Source organism: Haliotis asinina, chromosome 2 (assembly GCF_037392515.1).
Source record: "Haliotis asinina isolate JCU_RB_2024 chromosome 2, JCU_Hal_asi_v2, whole genome shotgun sequence".
Taxonomy (NCBI): Eukaryota; Metazoa; Mollusca; class Gastropoda; order Lepetellida; family Haliotidae; genus Haliotis; species Haliotis asinina.
Genome location: NC_090281.1, coordinates 94078335 through 94092060, shown reverse-complemented (window position 1 = coordinate 94092060; position 13726 = coordinate 94078335). Strand labels below are relative to the sequence as shown.

Below are 13726 nucleotides of genomic sequence, written 5' to 3'. Positions count from 1 at the left end.
GACAAAATGGAGGATAACAGAAACATGTAGATTCATCATAGCTGAAAAGGATATTATTGCTATGAGTGGCACCAGAAAGGCAAAGTATAAAACGAAATTGTAACTTTCTTAAAACTTTCTTTATTGAAAATGACATGTTTTTTCTTCCACAGGAAGCCGATGTTGCCATTGCACCACTGACGATCACAAAAATACGAGAGCGAGTGGTAGACTTTTCCAAGCCTTTCATGAACACAGGAATCAGTATCATGATCAAAATCCCAGACAAGCAAAAGCCAGGCATATTTTCTTTCATGGATCCTTTCTCCAAAAGCATTTGGTTATGTATTACACTCGGCTTTTTAGCGGTCAGCTTTGTGTTGTTCCTTGTGGGAAAGTTTTCTCCCTTTGAATGGGACGTTGAGTGCACAGGTGAAGGTCAGAGTGCAAGTACAGCTTTTACGTTGTGTAACACTTTGTGGTTTGCGCTCGGAGCCTTGATGCAACAAGGATCAGATATATCACCAAGGTAGGTAATAACTACGAGAAAAATAACAGTCACATTTACCTCTTTTTGCGTGAGTGAGAGAGTGAGTTTAGCTATATTACAGAAATATCAGAGCTGGGGACACCAGAAATGGACTTCACACATTCGTGGGAATTCGAACCCGGGCCTTCGGCATGACGAATGGTCGCTTTGACCGTTATACTACCACACCGCCACTCCTCTTATTTCAAAGTCTGTGTGAATGGCATCGTAGTGGAACGATCCTTGTGCGAAAAACAAGATCACTATTTTCACTGTCATGAACCCCGACACTACAAAAGTGCTTATTTGAGTGGAGTGTGCGTGTGTTCGTGTGAGTGGCGGGGGTGAAGATACCTCATTTATGTTTTTCGAAAATCACTCATTTAAACAGTACAGCCAGCCTTCTGTACAAACTTGTGTCAGACAGAAAACAAGTAAATGTGGCACTTTTTAGAAATAGAGAGACTAGGTGTCATTGCTTACCATGTAGAGGTGCCCCAAAATTTGCACAGTTATGTTTGTCCTTTAACCGAAAATCTGCGATTACCATGAATCATAAAGGCCTCTGTGAAGACCCCTTATGTAGATAATTGTGAATAGACAATATACGCCACTGTTCATACGTCTGTGCAGGTCACTTCTGCAGTCGCTACAAGAAAGACATACACCAGATTTGATTCGCCGAGGCGTTTCAACGCATCTTGAGAAAGATCCTTTCATTGATCACTGCCACAAACGGTTTCAATCACAAATGACCACGAAAACCCCTACAAATTCGCACCTATGCAAACTGAAACTCTTGATGCATGAGTTAAATCAGTTTACTTCAATGAAATAAGATAACTGTGTGTGGAGATTTGTGGAAGAGAGCAAATAATCACGTTAAAGACCTAATCCCAGTTTTCTGTGTAATTTCACGCACGACTGCCTCCGGTTAAAGGTAGCTTCTGCCTCAGCTGTTCAATCCAAGTCCTAATCAGTTTGTATCTCCGAACGAAGAGTTAATGCGGCGCACTGAAAGCCAGTTATCGCACGCCCTCGAGCTAAATCCACTGCTCCAGCTTATGGTGGCAACAGAGCCTGGTAATGATGGCAGTTCTTGAAGATGTCTCGTGGAGATGAATATTCAGTCAAGAATAACGTGGGACTTTCAACGTATATGTTCCAACCTTCCGAAATCGATTTGCAATGAACGTAAGACAATGGTGTACTTGAATCATGGATGTGACTGGTTGATGTCTGTCAAGATGAATGTTCGGTTTACTTTCTTCTACCTTACTGTGAAGAAGAAATCCGCTTAACTAGGATATGGTATTAAGTACCTTGAGGTTGAATGGCTGTATTATGGTTGTCTAACTGGTTTACCCTAAATACTCTGGAAGACAGGACCATCTTTGAGGCAATATGATTACGAACATCTGATTCATAGCGCACAAAACACCAAATGGACGTTCACACGTAAGGTTTGTCTGTAACATTTTCAATATAAAGGATGTGATACAGGGGCCCGTTTCACAGGGCGATCGCAGCGCTGTGCCTGTCGTAAGTCGATGTTAAAGTATGGGAGTGACGATCACCTTAACGCTTAAGGATCGCTTCGTAAAATGGGCTCAGGGCTTGATTTTGGAAGCTCTCTTAGTGCTAAGATAGTCGAGACCTTCGAAAATCTAGGTCCTGTGCTTCAAAATGGACCAAATGAAACCGGGAAAAACTTTAAACTTATTGCCAGGATCACTTTATCTTTGCTTATCGCTGATTTCAATTCAGAATTTCGTTTTTTAGAGTAGAAACCCGTCAGTTGACTTGTTAAAACCAAGCAACTATGCAATAATAAATACACCAACCGTATTGTAATTTGACACAAACTAACATACATTCAGTGATGGTGTTGTTTAACTGTATTAGAACATATCTGTTACCATGTCTGACAGAAAGAATGTGAAAGACATAAACCCTTTCCATAATTGAAACAACTCTCTGCCAGATGTTACCTGTGATTCTTCAACGTGTTAATGAATAATTATCTCCTAGTAACGATACCTTTGAAGGTGCGCGGTCCAAAAATGACAACTGGCTCATACACGGCTCAACTGACAATACACGGTGCCAGACTAAAGAGCTAGCATACTGATGAACCTAATCTGGAAATGGCTTTCATGTACCAGTTACAGACGTTTAAGAAACTTAACTTTAGGAACAAATCACATTTCACAAAGTGTCTGAGAAATCATCTTGACAATGAATAGGGCAAAATTGTTTGTGTTGCAAGTTTACCAAAAGGTTTTAACTTTTAGTGGAAATTTCTCATTGTTGTCTAATGGGGTTTCCTGATTGTATTATTTACGCAATATACAAGCCATGACCAATGTTAATGTATTCACCGGAGCATCATTCGTCCGTATGCCTTTCTTACCATTCCTGGTGGGTGGAACTTCAGAATGATGCGCCATTACCAAACCATCAGTCAGAAATTTCAGATGTTCTATCATATGATCTAATTTATTTTCCAAATGTTACAACTTGTTTTTACCCTGCCTGGAATTGTAGGATTAGAATCCGTCTGTTATGTCTGGGTGGGGTTTCCGTGTTACCCTTTGGACCACACGAAGGACACGCACACGCACACTCACGCACACGCACACACACTGTCCTATATGAGGGTAATGGCCTTGAATGGCGTCAAACACATTTTATCTTATCCCTTCTGTCCTTTGGAATTCCAGTAAATGAAAACGGATTACCTAACATGTATATGAACCGGTTGTTATGACATTTCATTGGCCTTTGTTCTTTGCCCTCAGATCTTTCTCCGGCCGTATAGTGGGGAGTGCTTGGTGGTTTTTTACACTCATCCTCATATCCTCCTACACTGCCAACTTGGCTGCCTTCCTCACTATAGAGCGGATGTTTACACCTATAGACTCAGCGGATGACCTCGTTAAACAAACGGAAATTAAATATGGTCCCAAGGAAAATGGTTCAACATACGAATTTTTTAGGGTATGTATTTTCATAATATAGTTTTGGTAAAGCTTATATGTAGATTTTGTTTATATTTTATTCATGGCTCTTTACTTCACTGACAACCGTACCACTGGTGTCGTGTCAAAGTGGCAGGCTAGTACAATTGTCTTGCGGGTAAAATAAGCCATATTGACCATACACATGTGTACAACAGGTTGTTCTTATGCTTCGTATTCATGGTTTCGATAATTCATTGAAAGCCAGTCCGCTCTCATTCATTGGCAGTGTTGGTTTTCATTGCCCACAGAATGCTTACTACTCGTGCTTGCACGCAGTATTTGTGATCAGATTGCAAATGTGACGTCTTCAGTGTCGTGAATGCTGGAGGGATACTGTTGAAATCCATTTGATCTCAGCGATAAGTTGCCTATGTCGTCTCAGTCTGTGATCTGCAGACTCTGGACGTGTTTCTGCAGATATAAAATGTTAGTGTTTGAGCTGCACAGGGCCGATCAAAACAATGTAGTGAATATCCAGGTTACGTTTCTCGTAATGACATAAAACTTCCCATCACAAACTTTCTCTGTGACACATATGACGTCCACCAATTTCCATCTGTAAGCTGATAAGACAAAAATACTCGTTGTTTACTCTCACTTCTGCCCGTGCCTGTTGTTGTTTATTATCCTTGATATATATGATATGATACAGTTTGCATCTATGAATATATCTGATACATGTGATGCTGAAAGAAATGTACACCAGTGTATATCAAACACACACCTAACTGTCATTAAAATCCATTTAGATGCTATTGCTTACTTCAAATATGACAACAGACGTATTTCAAAAGAAACATATACAAGTAATAATATGTATTACGACGTTAACAGCGTCACTGACACCATCGCATATCAATCCCATGTTCCATGCACACACACCACAGACACATGTATTGATTTTTCATCACTGTGCCAGCATAGTGATGTTACCAAGAACCTAGACTACTTGTATCGTCATTTACTGTATACTAACAAGGAATTAAAAAGGGTAGAGTGTTTTCAAGGCTCACGACTGTCTGGCAAACTAATTTTATTATTGGTCACCTTTGCATTGCGTGACATATCTCGTGGATGTCATACTTAATGGCAATATATTCAGCACTGTCAGTCAGCCAGGAAATAAGACGTCAAAGCTTGTGTAACCTTTGGTTTGTGGTATTTGCACAAGCCTTACTATCATTTTAGTAGGCGCCTTTGGAGCCTGTGAACTCTCAGAGTCAAATGATGGTTCGTTAAAGCTACATCTTTACAGTCTTCAAGATGAACCTTTCTATCAATGAGGAACTAATACCAGATATTTTATATTCTTATCAATATTTTTCAAAGCCGTGATTTTATAGAAAAATACGACAAACGCTCATTTTTATTGCATCGGGTAAAAAATGGACAGTCATTTTTTATGTGTCAGTTTTAGACTGTTTAAATCCCTACGGCTATGTTTGTCGGCGGACATGTATATGCTGGTAGCTGTTACCATTCACATGCAAATGTGAGTATCAGACGATAGAAAGGTTGCGTGAAATTGAGAACCGTCTCATCATGATAATGTGTCTGAATCCCATCCCAGCGATCGGCGTATATGTTTTGATTATGTAAACATTCAGCACCATATCATGGATGGTTAGACAAATGTCAGCCTTTGTGCCTTAGCAACTTTTAATAACGTAATATTTTCTATTTCGACTACATGCTTCAAGAAGCTGATGTTCATTTCAGTAGACCAGTTTGTTGTCAGTTCTGAATGCTTGAATTAGTTTTATTGTGCTTAGAAGTATATTTAAAAGACAAAGGCAAGGGTGATGTTAAATGCATCCTACAGACTCTCATGACTACATGCCTGGGGCGTGCATCAGCAAAGTATAAACAAGGTGAAAATATTTCTATTATTCGATTCTTTCTTAATCTCATGCGAAAAGGCCATGTTTACAGAATCTTTATCAGTGTTATGATAGAAACTGAAACTGGCAAATCTAGCTGATCTAAACACAATCAAATTCCGTTCATGCCATCTCATTTAGCATACAGAAATAAGCTGACAAGCTATAAGGAGGGCAGTTGATAAGATTATAATAAACGAAGAGCCTCTGAACGTCCACATAATTCCAGGAAATAACTTCAAAGTCCATATTTAGAATATGATGTTTGGGCCAATCAATTAAATTAAATGGGTTAGTATCCTACTCATCCTAGAGAGTTTGAAGCTGCCCACATACAGAAGGCTTCATTCTGTTGAGAATTCCACAAAAAACTAGATGGAAACAAAATAATGGACTTCTCGACTAAGTGATGGACAAGGGGAGGCAATGAAGCATTCTGAATGTACGTTTTACGACCTTGACACGGACAAGAACACGCTGAATACAAATGATGGAGATGAAGATGACGTGTTTCAGAACAGGAGGAGGTTGCTGTGGCAGATGTTGGTTCTTTACCAACATTAGCATCGCTGGTAACACTGAGCAACATATTACAGTTTGACAGTGACCTCAGATCAATGTCATTTCCAACCAGAAATAGGCGCAGGTGGTTCGACAAAAGACAGGCAACAACTAATGGAAACACACCCTCGAGGAAATCTGAAGTACACGAAAATTTGGAAAACGGTGAATGACCTTAAATTATTAATGGAGAAAGACATGTCGGATCCTGAAGACACTGGGTGAATTTGTGTGAAAGCGGAGGAGTGATGATGCGGAAATAGAGTCACTTTTGTCAGATGTTCTCCGTAATTCATACACAACCCACCTGGTCAAAGTGACCTATTAACGTATAGGCCCCGACATGACAAAATATTCCGAATTTAAATAATTTACTTTTACCAGATGTCACGGATACTCCTCGTGGGTTTTAATAATGAATGCCATGACAATAACCATATGGGTTAGCATCCTTTACCGCATGGTGTTTGAAACGTTCATACATCTCAGGTAATCGAGACCGAGTATACATGTGTAATTTTGCTTTTCGTTGCATGATTTTTATTTGTTACATGTTATGGGACACGGGTGGTACTGCCAAATGGATATGGGTAGGATATTTATATAACGCACATATCCACACACTAGTGCATGGTCAAAGCGCTGGTATTTTGTCCCTCGATCACTGGATGCCAATCTCAACAACACATCGTATTATCAGTCTCAACTGGGGAGTAAACAACTCTTGCAGCCAATAGGCGCACCGAGCTATTATGGCTCTCACATCCTAACGAGGTACCCATTAACAGCTGGATGGACTTGGACACTTAGTCACAGTACTTTGTCCAAGTTCACTGCACGTTGCTGTACTCGCAACTAGGTGTTTGCACGTATTCATGTGGCCACCATCTGGTCATATACCAACGGATTCGGTACTGTACACTAGGGGTTGCAACAACACTGACAGATTTTACACACAAAATTGACTCTAAGGTCTTTACACCCGGTCACAGGTGGGCTCATCCCGACACCTCAACCTCGCTTGATCACTAGTCTAGCGCATTAGCCAGGTCGCCCACCGCACCCCCGTTGCAGAGGTGCGTCCCTTTTCATTAACTGACATACCCTTTCACTTAACCCGACACTCACTCACTCACTCACTCACTCACCTACTCACTCCTTTGCTGCAGGATTCTGAGGTGACGGTGTACAAGCAGATGTGGAACTCCATGATGGATGCTGTGCCCTCGTCCTTTGTGTCCAAGGTGGATGAAGGTGTGGAGCGAGTGAGATCATCTAAAGGAAAGTTCGCCTTTCTGCTGGAGTCTGCCATGAACGAGTATTTTAACCAACGAAAGCCATGTAACACTATGAAGGTCGGGCGTAATCTGGACTCCAAGGGCTATGGAATAGCTACAGCACTAGGCTCCGATTTAAGGTATGACATGTCTAAAATGTACCAATCCCATCAACGTTGTAATGTCCACAGCAACGTTTCACGTAGTTAGCATTGAGACTTAGACTATTCACAACCTTTGAAATAGACATTGTCTGGCAACATGGCAATAGACAGTGCAACAGGGCACAATATGCGTGGTCTCTCGACAACACGGCCTGTGACCAGTGAGTGACACAAAAAATCATACTGTTCCAAACATTTACGCTGGTTATTTTTTACACTATCACAGAACGGGAGATGTGCTATTCGTGTGTGCGTTAGTTTACATTATAGCAGGTTGTTATTATAAAATTTGTTTAAGGAATGTATCTGGTCATTTTGACCATTCGTACGTTTAATGCATGTTACTTGTACGTTTGGGACGGTGGCATAGCCGAGTTGTTAAAGCGTCCTCTTGTCACTGTGAGGACCGGGGTTCGATTCCCCATATTAGTACAGTGTGTGAAGTCCATTTCTGGTGTTACCTATCGTGATAGTGCTGGGATATTGATTACAACGATGTAAAACCATACTTAGTCACATGTACGTTTAAGGTGATAATATTTTATTAATTTTAGCAGTCAATAATTCGAGGTATTTGAAGCATAAATGGTTTGTGATTTCGCATCTGCGCTTTAGATATACCTGACCCTTGACCAAATAATATGTTGAACAACTCCTAGATACCTCGCAGCCAGTTATGTCACCGAGCTTGACAAACCTATGAGGTGGTTGAGTAACTTTTCAAAAATAGATGATTTGACCAGAGCCCATTGTTGGAATCCCACAATGTCTAAAGTATAGTGCATACATTAGTGATGATTCACCGGGCGTCCAATGTGTACTCAATACATGCCTCAATGAAACGTTGCGTTCATGAATTATGGGGAACTATTGTTCCCCAGCAGCCGCTCACACAGAACCATGGCATTCACAGTCAGACAGAGATTAAATATCAATGTTTCAAGTTTTCGAAAACCCGGGTAAACAAATGTTAAATGTCAATGTAGTGAAAGCCATTATGACATTTCTCTTGCAGGGATCCTATAAATATAGCTGTGTTGGAACTGCGGGAGGTGGGGGTCCTCCACAAGATGGAGCAGAAATGGTGGTACGATAAGGGTCAGTGTGGCAAGGAAGGTGGAGGCAAGGTAATCATGGCGAACGATGAAGCATCAAAATAAAACATTCTGGTCTGAATATTTGCCCCAGATCTTAATGGTGAAGATGGTCAGTGCATTGTAGCAGTCGATCACCTACATGCCAATCAAGTAACACTCCAACCCTTTAGAGTTGTTTTATGTCTCGGGATTGCCTCTGGGAGCAGCGGTTTGAATACATCGTTGATCATTATGGAGCAGTGCATGAGCATAGCTGAGACAAATTACTGGACGCCATGACTGTTGTATGTAGGTTCTAGGTGAAGTTTCGAAGAAAACATGTCACTTGTTTCCTGTGGTTATGTTCAACGTATCGGTACTTAATGTGCCTATAATGTGCTACATAGTACGTCAGTTCCAGCTTGCAAAGAACAAATAATATTTAAAGTAACATGTCATTGAAGACTGAATTTCTATTAATATTTATTTTGTGATAACACAATAGACTGTGAAATATGCGCAAACACTCATGGTCATACTCGACACTTTACACACGCATATTAAGAAAAATCCATGGGTTTTGTATAGCTTAGATGTTAAACTGACGCGTGTGTTAAGCTCTATCAAAAGTAATAATAGTTTTTATCATGTCGCGGCAAAATAAAGTTTACGAAATGAATTGTAAATAAATGAAACGAGGAGAACAAATAAAATTCTCTTTCCAAAACGTTGAAAAGGATGTAGAATATTAACACAGCTTTTAAGGGTTGACAATGGACTTCCTGATGCCTGACCAAACATATCCGGGAAGTGTTCCAGACACTGACATATGTCAAGCAGTGTGGTTTGTTACGAGAATATAATACCTGCTCTAAATTGCTTCTAATCCACTCTCAGTTGCAACCTGAACATGATAAGGGTAAAAATCTTCCGATGTCATTGACGAGATTAATCTTCACAAATGAGATTGATATGAGTGTGAGCTTCCGAACGCTCCTTCAAAGAACTGCTTGGGTGCAGGCGCTGGAACTCTGGTTTCTGTTCCATATATATTTAGGGAGGGCGGGGGTGATGTGGGTACAAGAATTTCAAATTCATGAATTCAGTCAGTATTATAGTGGTGACGTGTGGGTAATTCTATTTCAACATACTTCAGCCACGTGTGGGTCTTTCAACCTCTGGGATGGCGAGGTGACTCTCAAGTCAAGTATAAACATCTTTTGACTGTCCTTGATGATGCACATATTTTGTGATGTCCCTGTCATGAGCCCTTAAAACACTACAAGAACCTATACTGAAACATCGCCATTATTAAAATAAAGAAACTGATGATCCATAAAGTCTATGTCATCCCTTATAATATGAGTGAACTCGCACTTTCACAATTCTCCAGGAATTCCATAAGTTGCTAGTGAAGGAACAACTGGTTTCTGTATCCGTAAAATTTCGTGACACAAAGACGACTGTTTAAGACACATCTGACGTAAATGAGTTCAGGAATGGAAGAACATGTTTGAAATCGCAAAATTATTCATGTTTGTAAGTTTCCAGTCTGTGTATCCAACTGAATTTGCTGACATTAGAAAATTGATGTAGTCAACCTGCATATGTGTTTTCGCTTGTCTCTATTGTGGATAGAGAGCGTAATCCAATATTACCCTTACCGTGAAACAGACATGCACGTGTCAATTCCAAATGTAGACAGGGCTCAGGGGGATAACCAGTTTTCAGTCTGACTGTCAAATAAACCGTCGAAAGTTCAACACGTTTGTATTCATATTCTGGTGGAAGATTTGAAAGAAACAGAGGATTTGATAATTTTCTTTGATCATTCCAAGCGAATATAAATGTATTTTGTGAAATACGTTTAAGGCAAAAGCCAGAAAACAACCGCAAAATCTTAAGCGAGATTTTATGTGGGTACCTTTGAAAACACTTCAAATTGTAAATCCGATATGACATTTTGTCCTTTCTCGTTGTATTAAACTTATGTTGCATATGTATGTGTTTCACGCAACTCATAAAACATAGTAATGTCAATTTTAGGACACCGCCACCAGCGCTCTGACACTGAGCAATGTGTCAGGGATATTCCATATCCTCATCAGCGGCTTAGTGCTGGCAATTCTCGTGGCGTTTATGGACTTCCTGATAAAGAACAAACTCCGGGGAAGATCCTTTAAGGTGCGAATCTTTGAAGTTTGGTTGCTGCATTTCTCCTTGACAATAGGTTTCCTAAGATGATGTATTGGAATCTAATTATGAAAACTATTGATTTTCCCCTGGAATAAGAAATAGTACGATTTATTGGGGTAACCTCATGCATGTGTAAGATATATGCTGAATTTCGCTCGAAGCTGGTGCTACGTTCACAAAAGTTAATAAACTACTTGTTATTGGATCTCGTGAAATTTGTATTACTATACGGTACTTATTTTCACTTTAGTTGCAAAGTTATAGTCAATCACACGTGTGTACACTGGTTAAATATGACACAAACATTGTGTTGTTTTCACGTTTAACACTTCGTCACCTTTATCACCGTAAACGTAGTATGTGCAAATAAATGTTGTTTTTGCTCTTCAGAGCGGTTCAAGGACGAAGGACAATGCGGCTGTAGAACCACAGAAAGGGAGAGAACTCACACGATTGCCGCGATCACCATTAGCAGAGGCTGAAGAAAACGGAACGGTGGAGTACTAATGTTTTAGTTGAACCTGTTGTACACTAATGAATGGGCCACCATTTGATATTCAACCAGCAAAATTTAGGGACGAGTGATATCGTTTTCATTCAAGTACTGTAACATTTTGTTAAAGATGCCCGTCCCACTTCCCCAGTGTGTCAGTGTGTGTGTGTGTGTGTGTGTGTGTGTGTGTGTGTGTGTGTGTGTGTGTGTATGCATGTGTGTTCGTGCATATGGCCGATAAGTTATTTATTTCGGGTCGTTGATTTCACTTTGCATATGCACCACCATTTCCAAAAAGGTTTTCACTGTCCTGTTCCTTTTGTCCTTTTGAGCTGAAGGCTGTTGAAGGTTCATGTGGCGAAAATGTTTCATGGTTTCATTTTAATCGTCTCAGATATGTTTCACAATTCATCATCAAACGTATGCGTTAATATCATGCTTTAAAGAGACAGCAATTCGTCGTGACAGGGTTTGCCGCGAGGTGTCATATCCGAATTTTGTTCCATAAAGAAGTTTATGTCAACAAGCTGCCTCATTTTGCATTTGTCCTTGTTTTAACTGACATAAGGCGATAGAAGAGTTATACTCAAATCACTCACAAATAACCGTCTTTAGGCTCCCTCGGATGTAACCGCATACGTGTTGTATTACCAAATTGATAGTTACAACTGTGTTGGCACAACATATGTCGGCATTTGGTACCAGGTCATTGTAACGAAGAATTGATTCCTATTTCTGTCTGTTTCAGTGCTCATTCAAGGAGCCAACAGATCGTCAGCTAATATCGTTCGATCCTCTAACAGATGAACAGATTCATTTATCCTGACCAGTGCGGCAGACATATGTGCCGTAATGCGGCCTCCACGTGCTCAACGACAATGAGGCGACGCAAAGTCGTAAATGAATGTGATATGGACAATTCCTCGTTAGGCAATATCAAACTCTAATCCCCCCATGTGACACCAGAACTATAATCAATAAAAATAACGTGTTGTAATAGATTAGCTTTTGAATACATGACTAGATACTTGGGGAAATGAGACAAATAGTACTATTATTGTCCTGAAACATTACTAATGTTTCGGTTCAAATATACCTTTATCATGTCACGGGACGAGCTTAAAGTACGGAAATATATGGAATTTTGTGTGTGTTTAATAACAAGGAAACCCCATGCCCTAACTGTCCATGTTGGAAATCTGTATCGCTACACATACGCACATCCCGGTTCAAGTCAAAGCTTCAATTCGAATGAGTTTATGTCATATAATGATAATTGTGAAATATTCCTTTTTTGTTATTACAATTACACATCTGCCCATTCCAAAACTTAAGGTCTAAATTCCTCTTTTTTATCAAAAGGGTGTATCTCCGCCTGCAACTCAACCATATGTTGAAATATTGGTTATCGCTTACAACGTGCTATGGACTTAAATTATTAACGTGATGGCTTTATGTTAAAAAGTATTATTCATTGCTAGTGTTAATATAAACATATGGGCTTAAAAATGGCCTCTTTCAAGTGTGCCGGCATTAGTTTTCGTCGAAATGTATTTCTCACAAGAGTATTTAATTTTCCATCATCATTATTGAACGGTGATATTGTTTGGGGTTTTATGTTTATCGTTCCTCTATTGATTGTGCGCAGATATGTATGTCGGTCAAGAGACAGATTTTGTCCTCAGTTTCATTGCTGTTACGAGGCGACCATACAGGCCATCGAATGGTTGCTCTGGTCTGTGGTCATGATCTGAGAGTGTTCTTTATTCTATCGTCTACTTGTTTGTCACTTTCGATTACTTGTAATGTTGTCGACTATGTTCCATAACAACGCCCGGCAGTTCACGCGCACCTGCACCTGGCTAACTGCTAATATGTTCCCTCACAACGAAGATTACATTCAACTGAAATTCCGTTTTTCGTCTGTACATATCCACATATTCATGATGATTGGAATGCATTATTTAGTTAAGGTGTCGTTGTGAAATGTACATACATGATGGACATATCAGTATCTCGTGCAATACAACCATGTCCCCATCACACCATCCAGTTCAAATTGCTTGATTGAAATATATTAAAATGAAAACTAAAAAGTCAAAATTTAAATCGTGGTTCAAGCAGATGTACTTTGGAATTAAAACTATTGATTAGACATCATTTATATGCATCTTGGGATTGAACATTTTTCAAGTCCTCCAGGTTTTGAAAATCATGACTTTGATAAGTGAAGGTTTAAAATGGTTGAAAACGATGACACGGAAAAGCAGATTACTTTCGTCATGGTGTCACATTCAATGTGAGGTCTCGATATATACGAGATGTCATTCATTCCAGCCGACCAAACGAAAATTGTAATCACGAAAAAAACTCTCCAAAATCAGATTTGGACATTTTTCGTAGACACCATAACGGTCAGTTATATATTCGGTTTCCAATAACACATTCAAGATATTGTACAGAGGCATGCTACAAAAGGGAGTCCTTTCATCCAATATTGGTTATCGTTGCATTTATTACCAGAATATCTCCTTAAAACAGACATCTG

The 13726-nt window shown here is 39.8% G+C and overlaps 1 protein-coding gene across 1 annotated transcript in view; it reads left to right on the top strand.

Annotated features, from left to right (window-relative positions):
• The window catches only part of LOC137273038 (glutamate receptor 3-like), a 45543-nt gene extending 33198 nt beyond the window's left edge, over positions 1 to 12345 (top strand). The window contains exons 11-17 of the mRNA XM_067805478.1: positions 153 to 508; positions 3310 to 3508; positions 7142 to 7389; positions 8429 to 8540; positions 10536 to 10673; positions 11076 to 11180; positions 11927 to 12345. Of these exons, the coding sequence (XP_067661579.1) occupies positions 153 to 508; positions 3310 to 3508; positions 7142 to 7389; positions 8429 to 8540; positions 10536 to 10673; positions 11076 to 11180; positions 11927 to 12004 (1236 nt within the window). The 3' untranslated portion in view covers positions 12005 to 12345. The remainder of the gene's footprint in view (positions 1 to 152; positions 509 to 3309; positions 3509 to 7141; positions 7390 to 8428; positions 8541 to 10535; positions 10674 to 11075; positions 11181 to 11926) is intronic.
• Positions 12346 to 13726: the final 1381 nt, after the last annotated feature.